This window comes from Pteropus medius, unplaced genomic scaffold (assembly GCF_902729225.1).
Source record: "Pteropus medius unplaced genomic scaffold, Ma_sr-lr_union100, whole genome shotgun sequence".
NCBI classification, from domain to species: Eukaryota; Metazoa; Chordata; class Mammalia; order Chiroptera; family Pteropodidae; genus Pteropus; species Pteropus medius.
Genome location: NW_024352947.1, coordinates 3,040,418 through 3,058,696, shown reverse-complemented (window position 1 = coordinate 3,058,696; position 18,279 = coordinate 3,040,418). Strand labels below are relative to the sequence as shown.

The 18,279-nt window shown below is 51.6% G+C and overlaps 1 protein-coding gene across 1 annotated transcript; it reads right to left on the bottom strand.

Moving 5' to 3' along the window:
- Window positions 1-489: 489 nt before the first annotated feature.
- LOC120592614 (integral membrane protein GPR137B-like) lies at window positions 490-17,434 on the bottom strand. The gene is made up of 7 exons (XM_039850350.1): window positions 17,357-17,434; window positions 17,196-17,257; window positions 16,762-16,984; window positions 14,994-15,143; window positions 12,621-12,749; window positions 8,115-8,239; window positions 490-6,835 (listed from the first exon to the last, which is right to left on the bottom strand). Exons 1-7 carry the CDS (start codon window positions 17,432-17,434, stop codon window positions 6,724-6,726), a joined length of 879 nt encoding a protein of 292 aa, XP_039706284.1. The 3' UTR covers window positions 490-6,723.
- Window positions 17,435-18,279: the final 845 nt, after the last annotated feature.

Sequence of the window (18,279 nt, the reverse complement as noted above, 5' to 3'; positions counted from 1 at the left end):
ATTGCAAATAATGTGCTATTGTACCCACCATACAGTAGAAAATGTGAATGAAAGTGAATGTTTCTGCCATCTCTTCCTCACCCGCCCCCCCTTAAATGTTTCCTCTGTTGAGATGAGGATTTGATTATGATTTGTGGAGAAGGGAGAAACTCTGTAAGTAGCTGACGATGCTCCTTCTCGTGACAGCTGGCATCGGCAGAGCCGCGCTGAGGGCTGTGCAAAGATTATGTCATCTTCACAGCAGTACCCGTAGGTAGGTACAGTCGCTTGCTTTATAAAAAAACAGGATAAGAGAGGCTAAGTCACTTGTCTACGGTCACAAATTCTAGGCTGTGGGACTAGAATTTGAAACCAGAAAGTCTGACTCCAGAGCCTCCTCTCAGAATAGGCCGTTATCTGTGTGATTTCATTTCATAAGTTAGCTTATTACCATTCTACTAAAAAAAATCAGGGACTCTCGGCATCTTTGGAATTGTATTCAGTCATAAGGCTTTTTAAATATATATATTTTATTTAATTTTTTGAATAAGTAATACATTCACATGGTTCAAAAACCAGAGTATAAAAGCTGTACAGTGGGATGGCCTTTTCCTATCACGCTTCTCCCCCGCGCCCCACCGGGACCTGTTCGTGGTTCCTTAGGGTTCCATCATACTTAGGCATGTACAAGCAGACAGAAATGTCTCATTTTTACAGAGTGGCATCATATACACACTTTTTGCTTTTTTAAAATTTTCTCGGCAGCTTCCGATATCACTGGATAGCTTACTCCTTTCTGGTTACTGCTTGGTATTCCGTTATATGATCATGTAATCAGTTCGCTCATTCTCTATCAGTGGGCATCTGGAAGGTTTCCAGACCTCGTTATCTGTAATTTCACACACATTCAAATACGCACTTGTAGAATAAATTCCCCAACATGAAATTCGGGGGTGAAAGGCCATATGCATTTGTAATTTTGAAAGATGCTAGAATATTGTCCTCCGTGGGGGCAGCCACCAGCCCACACGCCGCCTGCCGTCTAGACAGTGCTCACTTGTCCACACGACCCTACCAGAGATGTTACCAAACACTTGGATTTTTGCCATTGCGCTAGATGCAAAATCACATTATCAGTGTGTTTTAGTTTATCACGAGTAAAGTTGACTACCTTCAATGTGTTTAAGAGCCATCTGTATTTCCTTTTGTGTTCATATCTTTTGCCCATTTTTATCTGCCCCTTTGACCTTTTTATGAATTCCTAAAAGTGCTTTATTGGGCAGGAGTATTAATCCTTTCACTGTAACGAGCTGTAAAGTTTTTTCAACGCGTTGTCTGCTGACTTTGTGGTTTTGCCATGTGAATTTTTATATGACGCAGTCTAATTCATCAGTTTTTTAAGTGGTATCTGGTGGACTTTGAGTCATACTTACAATGCCTTCTTCATTCCACAGTAGTAATTCATCTATATTTTCTCTTACAACTTTTGTGGTTTAATCTTCTTAATCTAAATGTTTATTCCTTTGGAGTGTATCCTGGCATGAGGTATAAGTTACGGATCCAACCTAACCTTTTCCCAGATGTTACCCAGTTATTCCGCTATCATTTCTTGAACAGGTCTCTTTTCCTTACTAGTGTGAGACGGTAACGTGTATCATGCCTCACCTCCCCCGTGGACTCAGCTCTGCATCTGGGCTCTCTCTCTCCTGCACCAGGACCGCACTGACCAGTTACCCCGGGGCCATGTCCTAACACCTGTGCACTGGTCCCATCTCGTCTCTCCTGCCCCTTTTTTTTTTTTTTTTACAATTTTCTTTAGCTGTTCTTGCTTATTCCATATGCGCTTTAAAAAAATCATTAATATACGGATCCTGCCAAACCCTGCCCAACTCATGTTTTTTCTCAAGCGTTGCATTTTTTAACCACTTAATGTGTCACTGTCTTTCTGATATTTTACCAGATAAAGATCTACTCTTTACTACCCGTCGTGTTAGGTACTTGGGTGTTCTATTTGCCAGCGCTCAGACAGGTGAGGGCAAAGACAGAACGGGTAGTGTCTGTGTAGACAGAATTTCACCTCAGGGCTTCTGTTTTAGGACTTAGCTTCTAAGGATCGTTTGAGAACTACATTATTGAATCTTTATTTCCTTTTTTATTCCATTATGAATTCTTTGCCTAAAGGTTGGATATCTGTCAAAGATTCATAAGAAAATAGGGAGGAGCCCTTAAATGAGTATTAAACCTGAAAAATCAAGCACAGAAGACAAAAATGCCAGAAGTCACCTTTTAAAAACAAGGCCTGCCGAAGAGCAGGGTCTGACCGCGCGCATTCGCTGGTCCAGGGGCTGGGGACACAGCGCGAGGCGGATTGTAGGGTCCTATAGCCTAACTAGGTTCCACCGCTGAGGAGTGAGAAAGGCAGCTAGAGATCCTGCCGATGGAGGACGCGCTACCACGGGAACCTGTCTAGTGAAGCTGCCCTCGTTGTGAATGACTTAGTCTCTGCTTGACAGTGCCATCAAGTTGTCACACACTGATTAAAATCAGCTAAAATCACCCACCTAACACTGGTGGTCAGAGCAGAGTGAGCGTTCACCGTGTAACATTCCGATGTGATTTAACTTTCCACGTGGTCCTCCACAGAATATACCTCCGGGCAGGTAAGCTCTGCGCCCTTTAGCGGGTTTCAGGGCTGCAGACCTGCAGCCCAGACTCGGGGCCAGCGAATGCCCCAAGGGGGTGGCACAGCAGACACGGACCGTGGCCCTGGCAAAGCAGTGCGTGTTTGCCCTAAATGTCCCCTTTCTACACCGCGCTGGCGCCTTCCGGGAGCATCATGAGTGAGACTCTGCAAAGACGGAGGAGTGTTGCAGGTTAACAAGGTGCACGGGACACTAAGGTTCAGGGTCAAGGACAGGACATGATAACGGAACAGTAGAGAAAGTGAGGGTCACAGAGGTGGCAGAGAAAGTCACAGATGTAGCCTGAGGAGCAGGCACCTGTGCTCCAGTCCTGGCCAGGCTGAGGTTCAGAGGGGTAGGTAACATTCTGAACAGCGGGGCAGCCAAGTCCAAAAGGCAGGCCAGGGGTGGAGGCGAAAGAATTAACGTTGGCCAAGTATCGTCAGTTTCTGGGGAAACGGGACGACCCAGCCACAGGTCAAGGAACAGAGGTAAGGGATCCATCTTTGGAGGAAGCAGGTAGACACCATTAGGAAGGAGCTGCTGAGTCACTGGGCCTAGATCTGAAGGCTGAACCTGGACTTGGGGCCCCGGGCAGCAAGTCTCAGCCCCATCAACGCCCAGGCCCAGAGTAGCCGGGCGACAGCTATGGGAAAGAGAGAGTAGGCTGGGGCACAGCGACATCGCTAGCAGACTTCAGGGTATTCTGACCATTTGGTGAAAGGACTCTTCACAGATCCCTGCTAGGGGCCAGGGCAGGGGTAATGTAAGGGTGTCGCTGCGTTTATAGACGGGACCACAGACACGTGACAAGTACCGAGCCCGGTGTCTGTCAGTAACAGGCACTCAGTAGATAGGGGCTGATGACCACTCCCTTGTCCTCGCTGTCCCTTTTTAAATAAATATTTCCTCACTTGAATCAGTCTTTGATGAGAATCCCGCTATTTTAGCTCCATCCAGTAGCTCCTCCGCCTGGACCAGGAGCAGCAGCATTACGCACACATCATTTTACCGTGCAGGAGTCTAAAGTGAGATCAAGGTCCTTTTTTTAAGCAAGTTCCTTTAGTTGGAAATCTTGTGAAAGTTTCAGATATTTACTCATTTAGTCCTAATGTAAGTTCACCTTTATTGCTAAAACATAAAAGCAATATTCTAGTAATATCGACTATGTCACTGTAAGAACCTTTTTCTCAAAGCACTTCTCATGCTCTAGGGTTTACTAACGCTTATTCCTTTCCTCGGTTAAATGTTCAAGACCGCCAGAAAGCGGTTCTTTTGGATTTTGGTAAAAGAGGAAACCTGGGGACACGCTAGCGACTGCCTGATGTGCGCAGCACATGGTACCCGCACGGCTACTATACGCGCGCCTGATCCGTTCAAGGAACTGGCAGAACTGAGCGCACGATGAAACGCTACGGGGATCTAAACTCTGTACAGCCCACAGCTCTGTGTGCGACACACTCTGGACAGTCGTCATCGGCTCAGCCCACAGCTGTGTGTGCGACACACTCTGGACATTCGTCATCGGCTCAGCCCACAGCTCTGTGTGCGACACACTGGACACTTTCATCATCGGCTCAATTAAATGGGTTCATTGTAAAAAGGAAAAGAGCCGATGGAAGGGACCCACACGCATCAGTCGGAGTTCTCAGGCGTCCGCTTTCGCAGTTCATCGTCTATTATGTGTATTTCCAGCAGACGCACGGAAACATTCACGTGCAGCATTTTCGTGCTGAATCAGATTTAAACGATGGTACAAAATTTTCAGGGATACTGACTCTTCCCTGTCAATTTCTGACTTTAATTTCGTTATGTTTTGTAAAACGAAGACATCTGGGTACCTTAGAACCAATAATCACCATTCCTTGCCTTCTCTTAGCCTTTAATTTTTTGCATAAAGAATAGCTTTGTTAGTGTACTTAGCAGCACAAGTAAATTGGGAAGCTAACGGAAATTTAAATTTCCCTCTCCATCCATACCTGCAGCATTTCACAGGTAGACATGATCGTTTACTAAAGAGAAAAATCGTTTGATGCGTAGTTTTTAATATTCTAGATGTGTTTACAGCACTTGTGCTTTCGCATTAGTTTTTAAAAAGGGGAAGAAGAAAAAGGCACTTGGAACATTTTCATCTTTTCCAATAAAAAAAATCCTAATTCAGATAAATACTAGCAGCTTTATCATAAAAACAGATTTTGGGTTTTACCAGTTAATGCTGGGTTTTTCAATTTTCCTGCCAGTAATAACAATAATGAAGTGTTTATACATTATAGGATGAGTAATTACATTATTCTAGTGATATTTTTATCACTATTTTACAAAAACATATCTGCCCCGGAATGAGCTAATACTAAAGAACTCCAACGCTTCCTGATTTAAAGGAGTCTTAAGCATATGCTGAGTGCGCCTTTAAATTCTCTTACCTTTAAATTCTCTTACGTATGAGTAACAGAGTGCGACAAGGGAAGGCTCTATCCTTAGAGCCTTTTAGAGTGACCATTTAAAATAGCTTAAGGCAACCTGAATAATCAGTGCAAATTTTGCTTCAGTGTAGGATTTCCCCTGAAAGTAACTTTTAAGTATGTGACCCAAATCCTTCCATACACCGAAAGGCAGGAATGTCATGTGGGCAGAAATGAAAACCCCAATCACGACCCATTTAAAACGTGAGGTACCAATTTTAAGTGCCATCAAGAGAAGTAGACTTCGATCTCTCTGAAATCAGTGCCCAGAGATAAATTATTCCTGAAGACCAAAATGGGACGACCTCTGGAAGGGGCGTCATCACGCAGGCCTGGCTTACTGACCTACGTCCCTGCCCCTGCCCGCCCTGTCCCATGCTCCTCCTAGCGCAGCAGAGCACGCCCCTCTGGGAACTGCACGCCCTGTAGTACCTTATCTCTTCCGTAGAAAGTCGGAGCATTCGACCTCCCTAGAGAGCCACAGTCTCCTATCACAGGCAGTAATTCCGTCATGCACATCTCCATGTGTCGGAGGGTTTGGAATGGCACTTGTGGTTGGGGAGCTGGTATTTCGTGACGCGTGTTTCCCTTAGAGATGACTCAGAAGCGGCTGTCCGGACCCTGCCCCTGGACGTGGCGAGGAGCAGGCACGGAGCTGGAGCTGGAGAACGCGACACAGCTGCTCCCGTCCCAGAGGTATCTACAAATACAGGGCATTGTTTTCAAATACCGTCGGAAATGAAAGGAAACCTGTTAGAAGTCCACAGGCTTTTGGCTTAAGAGCCAGGGGTATTTACTATTAATCCCCTTTGGAGAACCTCCTTTCCTCCCTGACCGTAACCAACGTCCAGTGAGTTGGGAAAGGTGCCGTCTCGCCAAAGTCCTGAGGTGTAATGGATGTTAGATTTCACTGGGCTGAGAAACTAGGCAAAATCTCTGAATAGAGCAGAGGAGGTCTGAGAGGGTACATCAGCCCCATGAGCACGTATCATCTGAGCGTATCCAGCAGCACCCCTGGAAAAGGAGAGCCGAACGCCACGCCGGCTCCCGACTCGGCTGCAACGACCTCCGGGCCTGTGACCTCACGTGCAGGCTCGTCCAGCTGCACAGTGACAGCCCGGAGCTGTCTCGGCGTCCGCCGGCATGGCACTGACTCCGAGGGGCCTGCAGCGGTGAGGAGCTGAGGCATACTTTAGTCCACAAGCCTTAGAACCCCTCAGACCACGTGCTGTCTATATTTTAAAGAGAATTATGCATAAAAGTCTGTGCAAACTACAACATATATTGCAATAACATTCTCAAAAACCCCTAGTATGTTTTAGCATTATTATTTAAGTTATATAAAATACATCTTTATAAAAGTACAGAACTTTTTAAAGTTTAAATTATACTCACTGAGAAGGTGGCCAGGCTCCCTTTTTAGTAAAATAAGGTTTTATCTAAGTTATTGCTAAGTTATAGTCCTATGGAGCCATCAGAAACCTGTAACAAATAAAAATCAAGTCTCATTTCTTAAGGAAAAGTGCCTAAAAATTCAGCCATAAGTTAGTCTTTCTGAAGCTTTTCAACTGAGGAGTCTCCTGTGAAACCAGTATCCGGTGCTACCCGTGGCTCGGCTTGTCAGGATCCAAAATTGCGTCTGGTGGCAAAGTCCCCACGTGTGCCAGGAAGCTGTTCGTCTGCTGTCCCCAGTCACAGTAGTCCGGAGCAAAACTTAAAAAGAAAAAGGCATTTCAACGACTGGAACCATGGTAATTACTGCCGATGACCTGCCCACGCTAGGCAGGCAGAACTGAGATTATCGTATAAACCACAGACAATTCCCAGGTTCTGCAAAGCAGCTGCTCGAAGCCCCATGTTCCACGAGACAGTGCAGCGGCCAGGAGCCCGCTCACAAAAGTCTGCTGACCAGCGCCGTCCATCAGTCACGCCAGATCACGAAACGACCGGCCACGCACCGCCTGCGTCCCGACGTGGGGCGTCACTGGCGGCCTGTGTCCGGGGGGGACTCTGGTGCAGCAGCTCAGTGAGGTCAGCAGTTGGGATGCACAACTGTCACTGCCGGTCTCTTCCACCGGGGCGGGGGGGCCTCCCTCCACGTGGCTCGCCCCCAGCTCCACGTGGCTCCCGGCAGGTGAGCGGCTAGGCCACGTTCACAGAGGGACACAAGGCCAGCAGGGCATACGATGGGCTAACGATGCGGAACAGCCTTGGGGACACCCTCAGGCTTAGGGCCTCGGAAGCCACTGTGACCGGCTCGCGGCCGGGTGACCCGAGCTCCCTCCACCCGCTGGCCCTGCGGCCAGCCTGCCATCTCCTCCCAGCACCATCTTTTCTCCCACGTCGCCCGGCTCTCTCTGCCCCTCAGGAAGCCCTGTGTCCTCCCAGCTTCTCCGTCCCCGTCCCCAAAAGCAGGGCTCTCGTCACAGCTCTGAAGGACCCCATGGACTTCCACAGCCCTTCTCATCTCCTCCGGGGTCGGGGGGGACGTTACGGTAACATGTCAGTGACCCACGACCGGCCTCCGCCCTCACAAAGCTCCGCCTAAGATGAACTTCACGACTAAGAAGCGTGTGCCCGGCAGCGTCCCTCCCAAGGGTGGCACAGGGCCCTGGGGCACGCGGAGGACAGCACCTGGCTCATGGTCAGCCATGAGCTCCCGCCACGCCCGCTGGCCTCGAGCCAGGCTGAGAGGGGCCGGGACCGCTGCGGGGCAGTGGCTGAAGTGCCAGCAGGTGGACGCAAGGGGCGGGGGACCCCGGCGGCCTGCACCCCCAGGGCGCCCGGCGCTGCTGCCGGGAGAAGCCCGACTCCCCCCTCCTGGGAGGCGCCTCTGCGTGGCCGCGGTGGGCCTCGCACGCACACGGGGTGCCGGCCTCCTTCCAGCCTCGCACCCCGGCTCCCGCGATCCGCTGTGGGCGCTCTGGGCCCGGCTCTGCTCACTGGTGCACCCTCACCCCACTGACCCGGCCCCGTGGGAACTGGGGCGTACCTTCCCTGAAGTCCCTGAGGGGCGGCGTTCCAGGCAAGGTCGTCGTCACTGTCGTATCTTCGAGGGTTGTCAAAGAAGTAGGATCTGGGGCTGAATCCGTGGCTGGGGACCATCCCAGGGTTGGTCTGGAAAGACAGTCACTGGTTCAGACACTGGACCCCGCAGTAGACAAAGAGAAACAGGAGACGAAGGGGGCCCCCCGCCTCTGGGCGGGGCCTGCGGGCTGTGGTTCATCTCCCTGGCTTCGTCCCACGTAAGCGGCACTAGCTTTTCCCTTTACCCGTATGGACACAGTCCTCTCTCAGAGTTCCGCGTGCAACAGTGAATCATCACAGTCGGAATTCCAAAAGCCAACTAGATGGTCCCAAATCGGATATAATTGCTGGGTCACATGGTAACTTTACGCAAACCTGCCTAACAGTGTGCATTCGCGACACTTTAAAATAAACAATAAGGGTGAAATGATTTCGAATTTCGTAGCCAGTTTCCAGAACCTGCCTCTACAATCATTCCATCCTCTTTCTGTCCCCAAGCTGAGTTTACCTCTCAAAAGATTTCACATGACTGGTTTCAAGTAAGCAGATCAGAACTATATAATATGGCAAACCAACCCTGGCATAAAATCCAGCATTTGCCTGACATCTTTGCACAATTTCTGAGTAGTCTATTTAAAAGTTAACCAACAGAGTATGAAACAAGTTGCTAGATGGTGGTTATCTATGTGAATTCCTGCCTTTCTAAGACTCATCTGGCTAAACACAGGAAGCAAAGTGGAACGTATACAAGGTAGGATGCCTAAAAATTTACTATGTGTAGTTCCAGAATATCTATGCAGAAGAATGAAGTTGAACCCTTACCTCACACATATACAAAAAGTAACTCAAAACGGAGCACAGGACTAAAAGTAAGAGTAAAAACTATAAAACTCTTAGAAGAAAATACAGGGGCAGATTTTCATGACCTAGGATTTGGCAAAGAATTCTTGGATAAGACACCAAAAGCACGAGCAGCTAAAGAGAAAAGATAAACTGGATGGACCTCATCGAAATTAAAAAATTTTGTGCTTCAAAGGATGTCATCGAGAAATTAAAAGACAACCCACAGAATAGGAGAAAATATTTATAAATCATTTCTGACAAGGGACTTACACCTAAGACATAGAAAGAACTCTTCCAACTCAATAATAAAAAAGAAACAGCTCGAAAATAGGCAAGGGATCTGAAGAGACGCTTGGATGTCGGGCAAAGGCAGAGCAAAAGCCTCAGTGAGATAGCGCTTATCACGCCTATCACGAAGTCAGCGTCAAGGAGCCCGATGAGAACGAGTCCTGGAGAGGATGCGGAGCAACCAGAACCTTCACGCCCTTCACACCCTACTGGTGGGAACATGAAATGCTACGCCCTCTGTGGAAAAGTCTGGCAATTTTTCAAATTGTGAAACGTCGAGTTAGCATATGACCCAGCAATTGTATTCCCACATATCTACCCAAGAGAAAGGAAGACATGTTCCCACAGAAGCTTGTCCCCGAATGTTTCTAGCAGCTTCATGCACAATTCATAATAGCCCAAAGCGGGAAACCCAAACGTCCAGCGATGGATGAGTGGATAAACAGACGTGCTAGAGCCACACAGTGAAATGTCATTCAGCCAGGGAAAGGGATGAAGTCCTGATACGTACACACATCAAGGACGCACCTTGAAAACACTGTGCTAAGTGAGAGAAGCCAGTCACAGAAAACCGTATGCTACGTGACCCCATTCATGTGAAAGTCCAGAATAGAGAAACAGAGACACAGAAAGTAGGTGAGTAGTTGCTTGGGGAGAGGATGGGGAGCGAGAGAGGGTATGGGGTTGTTTTTTTGAGGCGATAAACGTGTTCTAAAAACGTTATGGTTGTGCATATCTGAATATACAAAAAACACACTGGACTGTATAACTTTATAGGTGAATTGTATGGTATGGGAATTATATCTCAAAGCCGTTTAAACAACAACAAAAAAAACACATAGATTGTCAAACTTTACAGCGCATTCAAACCCCCTGGGGTGCTTCTTAAATTATTTAAAATGTGGGTTCCAGGAAGCTACCCCAGAGACTGAATGGGTCCCGAACACGGCCTGAGAACTGGTACCTGGACCAGGTACCCTGGAATTCTGACGTAGACAGCAGAGCCACGCCTGATACACGGTTACGTCAGCTCCAGTGACGCCAAGCAGAAGCTGAACTCTGGATACATATGATAGATGACATTTTAAAGAAATGCCCCACCTGCGGGGTGCGCTTTTAAAGCTGACGAATATGAGCTAAGTTATAAATCCCTCCAAAATGAGGACAATATCACGTGATGCTCTCTCCAAGCAACTGCAGACATCATAGATAGCGAAGGGTCGTACGTACACAATGTCCTAAATACCGTTTCAAGATATCACTGAGTCGTACGTACACAATGTCCTAAATACCGTTTTTTATAACGCGGATGAGATGCTGCAGGAACTTAACTCTGGCTCAGACCAATCAGCCTGCGGTAAAACTGGTTCTGTCCCCCTTCGTTTCACTTGTCGCAAAACCTATCGCAAACGTTAGGTGAGGACTTGCTGTATTAGGAATTTAGTTTCTTCTGCAAACCTTATTAAGCCAAAGAAAGCCACGGTGATTAAAACCAGGCCTCAGGGGCCAGACTGACTTGGTCTGACTCCTGGCTCCGTCTCCTACGAGCCTCAGCCTGGGGCCTCAGCCTCTTCATCTAAGGATGAGCACAAGGAGGCAGGGCAGGCGAACCCTCAGCCCAAACACACCGAACGACAACTCAGTTACAGAACCACCGTCACTGAGGACCACCGGAAGACTGCTGGCCAGAGTTCCGACCACCAAGGACACCCAGGAGGCACCTCGGGACAGGTGGGAGTCAGCGTGGCGACGAGTAAATGGGGTAAACGGCTGGGCCAGGAGGCCCCCCCCAGAGGAGAAGGGGGTCCGAGCCCGACGCTGAGCGCCCCCATGGGGGCGCTGTGCCCAGAAGGGGAGCCCCCACCACATCTGGCTTTGGAAACCCACAGGGCCTACATCCGAGAGCGACGAGGGGCTGCGGGAGCCCGAGACACTCTCCCCGCATGGCACATGCACTAACCCGCTCCCGCCGAGCTCCCCGCCTGCAACATGCCCGCAGGAACTGATGCCGGGCGAGGGAGGCGGGGCAGCGGCCGGGGGACCCCTCAGGACGACGCGCTTCCCTGGACAATGAGACCGGCGCGTACAGACCGGACTATCAATGTTATTCTGCATTCCGTTAACAGAACAGCACTTGGGACAATGCCACGTTACGCTCTCTCCTGAGACTGCGTGGCCTTGAGTACGGTTCAGAAGAAGCCTCCGGACGCCAGGTGATGGAGACCAGGAAAGGCTGGGAAGGCACGTGGACCCCTGGGTGAACCTGTGCTCAGGATGCGGACTCACTCTGCCTCCATCAAACGAGATCCCAGAAAACGCCAGAGGAGGAAGGAAAAACGAGGAGCTGGACTAACGGCCGAGAACCCACTGCGGCCTGTCGCCTGTTTCTGCGCCGGTGATGAGGGCGTTTAGGCTCTGACCTTATGGAAGCCTCCAGGGCTTCCCAGTGCACGTCGAGGTCAGACAGAAACAATGGAAGCGGAGGGAGCCGGTCCCGAGACCCATCGCCGCTCTGCAGCACCGTCCGTCCGTCCGTCAGGCTGGCCCTGCGTCCCTGCCCCACCCCGTCTTCCTTTGTCCCGGCTCATTAATGGCTATCCCGGGACAAATGAGAAAACACGAGATAAAGCACAGCAGACGATTATTCCGTCTGTGCTTCCCGTGCCACCCACGTGTTGCTCACACTGGACCAAAACCATTCATTCGCTTTCCCACGGGTGTCGCAGGCCGGCGATTCCAGGGTCTACCACTAACTAGTGAGTGTGGCTGGGATCATTCACGGAGCAACGCCCCCCGGCCCGGGGCTCCCTCACCCCGGTTTGCATATTCTGTCCTGTCCTCATCCAGACGTTTCTATAAAGTTGGTTGAGCACAAATGTGACCAAATCGAGGGTGTGGCTTCAGCATCTTTTTAATGCTTTTAATTTCCTATCACCCCATTTCTCAATCACTAGCTTGCGTGAGAGAGGGGTGAAGAACTGAATTATCATTCTCGATTTTTCTTTGTTAAAACAGAAGCTCACAGACACGGTTCATGATAAGTCGAGGCTCAATTACTAGCGAGGCTGTTTTTTGCACCGGGAAAAGCAGTTCCTCGCCCTCCCCAGGCCCTGACGTGCAACTTACTTTCATTTCTTTTGTAAAATAAATCTAAACGGAAAAGCACACTTCCCTCAAAGGAGAATTCGGGGAAAGGAAAGTCTCGATTAAATAAAGGAACGTTTTATAAAACAACAGGATGAAGGATGCTCTCTGTTGAAAATCTAAGAAAAAATTATAATTTATGTCTTGTGCTTAGGGCCAGGGGATGTCTCCTGCAGATGTCAAGCGGCTGACTTACGAGGTCCTTCGTAGGACTTCTGACTCGGAAGAAGTAGACGACTAAGCTCGTAGGTAAGAGCTCCCACACGAAAAGAACCACTCCGAACACCACGTAGCCGGCATCTCCCAGCTGGTTCTTCAGATCAGCCTGTGGAGAGAGGGACAGAGAGACTGAGAGCAGAGGAAATAAGTTCGACTCGATCTTCCCAACACGGACAGGGACCAGTCCTTTCCCCGAGACGCGCATGTGGAAATCAGACGGCGCGAACGGTCCGCACCCCGTGGCAGGCAAAGCGCTCAGGGTACACGAGCCTCCTCTTCGGGATCCTCAAAGACGAAACTGCCCCTCGGATGTTTGTTAACGTCACCCTCCAGAATCTTCCTCAGACTTCGGCGGATTCTCACCTGAATGCTGAGAAGATGGTGCCGTCTCCCACATTCTTAAGAGTGACACGTAACTGTCACCCTGTCTCATCCCAGGGTCAACAGGCCGAGTTTTAAACTTCTCTCCGCATTAACTTATCCTGTTCTTTACCTCTTAAGCTCACTCCAGGCCAGACTGTCTAGAAAAAGGGTCCTGAGCGCAGGACATCAGGGCCAGAGAGACGGCCAGCGGCCCTGGCACAGCGTCCTCTCCCCGCCATGGGGCAGGTGGGAGGTGGGCAGGTGAGGGACACGCACGGCTGTGCTGGGCACTCTGCCAGGAGGGCGTCACTTCAGACAGAGACAGGGCACCACACTCAAGCTACAAAGGGCCCGTTTCCTTCCCTGTCGCACCGCGGTTAAGTCCGCTAAGCGGAACTAACTACTCGTGGCGTCTCCAGGGAGACGACGCTGCCCCTCGCAGGCCATCAGCACCACGTCTCCGCAGGGCGCTGTCTGTCCCTCCTCCGGCCCACACGAACGGCGTGCAATTTGTGGCCATGTGTTTTGCTCCTAGACGCTTTCGGGTGCAACACACAGGTCTAGCTATCTGTGAATAGACAGTGCCTAAAAACAAGAGAATTTTTAAAATTGTGTTATCTTAAATTTGTTATATGTAGAAGCTCTTACTTGAAAGAAAAATTGAAAGAATTATTCGGTTAAAACCAAATCTGTTGTTTGAAGGGTGTGGAGTTTCGGTGTGGGAAGATGGAAGGTTCTGGAGGTGGGTAGTGACGGGTCGTACGGTGTGGCCGTACCACGTGCCACCGAACGGCACACTCGTGAATGGTCCCCGCGGCGGACTGTGTGTGCTTCACTGCCAAAAATCCTCTGGCGGCACGAACGAGTCCAATTTATCATTGTTTAAAGTTCAGATTTTCATGTATTTGACATTCTCGCGACGGGGCACAGCTTCAGCGGTGTCTTGCTGACTTCCATCCCTACCGGCGGTGCGGTGGGGTTGGCGGTGGTGGTGGCTGTCACCATCGCCGCTTTAATCCCGTCTAACAGCTGCAGGTGCCTCTTCTGAAGGACACGCTGTCCGCCCAGGTCGAACTCATCACGGTCGTTTCCACCTTCCTTCCAGAGTCTTGATTTAGTCCAGGTCTGAGCACGGTTGGGATTTCAGAAGCGGATTTGTCCACAGGTGGGGGTTCGCTGCTTTTTGGAAAAGCTAAGCAACTTTTGCAATTCGATCCAATAGAATCCAATAGAACTTTTATAAAGTTCTATTCCTTCATCGTAAGGCTTCTCTGCGTTGTCGCCTCCTCAGGGACGTCGGCTCCCACGGGCAGGGAGGGAGTCTGTTCATTTTCATACGCCCTGCACCCCGTCCAGGGCCAGACGCAAAGAATCACGTTTCCCACACGAGAGAATGCGAACTCGTTCCTTTCTATTCTGAGCTTCTGTGAACATGGATGCCCCAGAGTATTTCACTACCTTTCTTCACTCACGGGAAAAAGAGAGCGTCATCTTGAGACCACTGATAAAACGAGCGTGAGCGACACCCGACCGTCCCCAGTCCCTTGGTCTGGATTTCGAGTGCTGTAAGTGTTCACGCGCCATCAAAGAAATCCTCATAACTTCGGTTTTATGTATTTTCTGAAACCTAAATGTAATGTGTTTTACCTGGGCGAATGTCACCCTTCGATAAGACCATCTTACATCATACGGAAGCACTTAAAAAAATTTAAAGTCTGCTTGACAAAAGCCCCCGAAGATAGAAAGCGGGAAGCAGTGTGTGCGCAAATGTGCGCACACGGCATGTCCTCGTTTCTCACGAGACACATGAGCTGGCGCAGCAGGTGCTACGATCCCACTGTACAGACGAGGATGCGGGTACCACAGCAAAGTGACCCTCACGGTCATCCAGCTGCGGAAGGGCAACGGCGAGGGGCCCGTGCGTCTCCGCCACGCGAGACGCTGCGGAGCAAAGACTCGCCGTTCGCGCCGCGCGCCGCCCACTGACCTGGTCTGACACATTGTACCAGTCGTAGTCGAAGGGGTGGACGTTCCTGCTCTGCGGAAACGACAAAATGAACAGGTTGTAGCAGGCTCGGGAGGTGTACAGCAGGATGACGGTCACGCCGACGGCGGTCACTTGACACACGGAGGAGCCCTGGAAATGCGGGAGCCATGAGGTGCGCACACCGGCCTCCTCCCTGACACCGCCCGTGTCCCCGCCTGGTGAGCCCGCCAGACCTCAGAAGCGCTGCCGCCTTCGCCGACCTGTCAGAACCCTCCACCCTCAGGCCTCAGACCCCAGCTCCTCCCACACCCCTTCCTAAAATGTCAGACTGCCTGCGCACAAGGACACTTTAAGGCCTGGGAGTGGATCTGGAGGTGACTTTGAGGGGTTAAAATGTGAGCCCCTGTAAGTCAGGTGGCTTCTTTAAGTCTCTAAGTCCAAGAGGACCCCATCGGCCTAGGCGCCCAGTGCCTGGCCTCGGGCGTGGGGACAGAAACACTCTCAGAGGGACACTCTCAAAGCCCAGAATCTTCTAAGCTGGGCGCACTGGAGTCCCGGTTTGGAATTACATGGAAACCAGTGATTTGTGCCCTAATTTATGAAGCTGTCGATTTCCAAAGTCAGTTAAAGAACCTTTAGTTAGAAATAGACAGTTGACCAAAAAACCGAAATTCGTTTTTTAGTTTTGCATTTGGAAATCACCAAGCCGAAAACTCGCCGGAATTCATACATGAAAAACTGCTCCGCCATGCTCACGGCCGGGATTCTGTGCGTTCGGCCAAATCGCAGGATGCCCTGATTACGTGTTTGTGTGTGTACAAATTTTTTTCGGATTTGTATTTTTGAAAGGCACAGACTTTAGTCTCCCAGTCACCATGAAGATAACATGGGAGACAGAGCTGCCTCGCCAGCTTTGGCCCAAAGACGTGGTCTCGGGGATGGACCGCAGCGGGGGGCCACGAAGTCTGGAGGCGCCACAGGAGTCACTCGACCGTTCTACCCTGGGGAAACCAAGGCCCAGCGAGGCCACGTGGCCGGTGGGCTGGGCCTGAGGGAGGGAGGGCCCGGGCTCAGGCTGTGCGGGGTGTGCGGCCCCCAGCCCCGGGCAGCATGCGGCCCTTCCACGTCCCCGGGGAGGGCGAGGGGACACCGTTCTCGGGCATGCGGTGTGGCAGTAGGGAGAGCGGGCCTGGCCCTCTGGACGACCGATGACAGGGACGGTGTCTGGGGCTCCAGGAGCAGCTCCCACCATCACGGAGACCCGGCTCCCGGGCCCGCCACCTGGGCTGAGCCTGCGTGAGCCCCTGCCACAGGGCGGGCAGGCGGGGAAGGGGACAGAGGCCGAGTTGTGGCTCTGCGGCTTCTGCTGTGTGACCGGGGGCGGCCTGCTGACCTCTGGGCCTCAGTGTCCCTGTCTACAAAGTGCGGCTAACACGTACTCCCACAGGTCGAGTGCTTATAAAAGCATCCACAGCTCAGCGAACGTAAACATGTATTTCCAATGACATCAGCACAATCGGCCACGAAGTGGAGGTCAAACCCTCGTATCTATTAACCGGACTCGACGCTCTGCCAGGGGCTCTGCGCACGGGCGCCGAGCCACCGAAACGGACCCTCCTTCTTCACGGGGCCCAGCGGGGCTCCGCGTGTGGCCGCCACGGCGTGGCTGGTCGTCCGCAGGCGCCGAGGTGTCTGCCGAGCCCGTCTGCAAACCAGGGAGCGGCTCGCAGAAGGCTGGGGGAGGGCGCCGGCCGCTCTGCCACCTTACCTTGGACTCCAAGTATATGTTGGCCAAGGACATCTTGGAGATTTTGTAGAGACAGATGGAGAGAGAGACGGCGCAGAGCACGAAGAGCGAGTCATTGATGGCCACGCGCACGGAGACGACGGCCTTCCTCTCCCAGCGCCCGGTCTTCACCAGCACGGCGCAGGTTAAGTTCACCAGCAGGAAAACGAGGCTGACGAAGAGTGAGGCCAGGTAGAGCGACAACCTGGACGGGGCGAGAGGGACGTGTCGGGGCCACGCTGACCACCAACGGTGCCCTCGGAGCCCCGCCCCCGCCCCCGCCCCGGAAGTCGGGGGGACCGGGTGATGGGAGTGCTCCCTGCACCACACCGCACTCGGAGGACGGGGCGGGGCACGGCATCGCGCCTGGCCGGCGGGCGCTGACCCCATGCCCTCGGGGGACCGCAAAAACCCACCTGCGTGAGCCTCTGTGTCGACATCTGAACAAGGACTGAAAGACCCCTACCTTGCGGGTTGCCTTGAAGGATTAAGATGTTTCTAAAAGGGTTTTAACCAAAAAAGTCCCTGAGGAAGCGGGAGTCGGGGAGCACTCCCTCGCACCTGGGAACCCTCGCACCTGGGTGCTGGGATTAAAAATCCGCCGCAGCACCTTGCCCAAGGCTGAATGCTGCCAGCTGTCTGTGGCACTGGCCATTTTGAACCTGGAGCTTCTCAGAGCCACACGCTTAAGTGACCTGTGCGAGGTCTCCACAAAGACTGCTCAGATTTGCTAAAACAGAAATCGGCAGCCTCGTTTCTCTTGAGAACGTATCGTATTTCCTTCGGGCAGATGTCATCCAGTAGACACGCAAACAAGGGCCAGGCTTGGTGGGCTCAGACCGGACTGGTTTCAGTCGAATGTCTGCAAGCCCCAAAGCGGAAACCCATCAACTAGAAGCGGTTTTAGAGCTGCAGAGTGGTTCTGGCGTCTGCTGAGGCCAGCACCGACCAGGACACAGAGGCCTGGACTCCAGTCCCCGCTCCTGACACTGTGCCGCTGACAGGTCCGTGTGATGGGGGAGGGGAGGGGCAGAGGTGCAGATCCTGCCCTCGGAGTCAGGGCCCTAGGATAAACCCCCACGCACCCCAGCTAATTTGAATGGTATTTTATGTCTTGCGATTAATGGTTTACTATCCCCTGGCAAAACCTCGCCTACTTTTTCGGAACCCACGGTCCATCAAAGGAACTTTGCTGACCTCAGTCCTCCTCATCCTTCAGATCACAGCTCAAATATCACTTCTTCCGAGAAGGCTTTCCTGACTCCTGCCCCCCTCACACAGGCACGCGCACGTGCACGCGCACACAGGCGGGTCTGACTCCGGCTTTCCTTGTCCCTGTACTTAACCGCACAGCCCGGCTGGTTCATAACAAAGCACATGGACGCGGTGCCACCTCCTACCTGGGCAGTGAGCTCCAGGAAGATGGAGACTCTGGCTCTTTCCTTCACCCCGGCCATCCCCACTGCACCCAGCAGGAGCTCAATGAGCATGTCTGAGAGG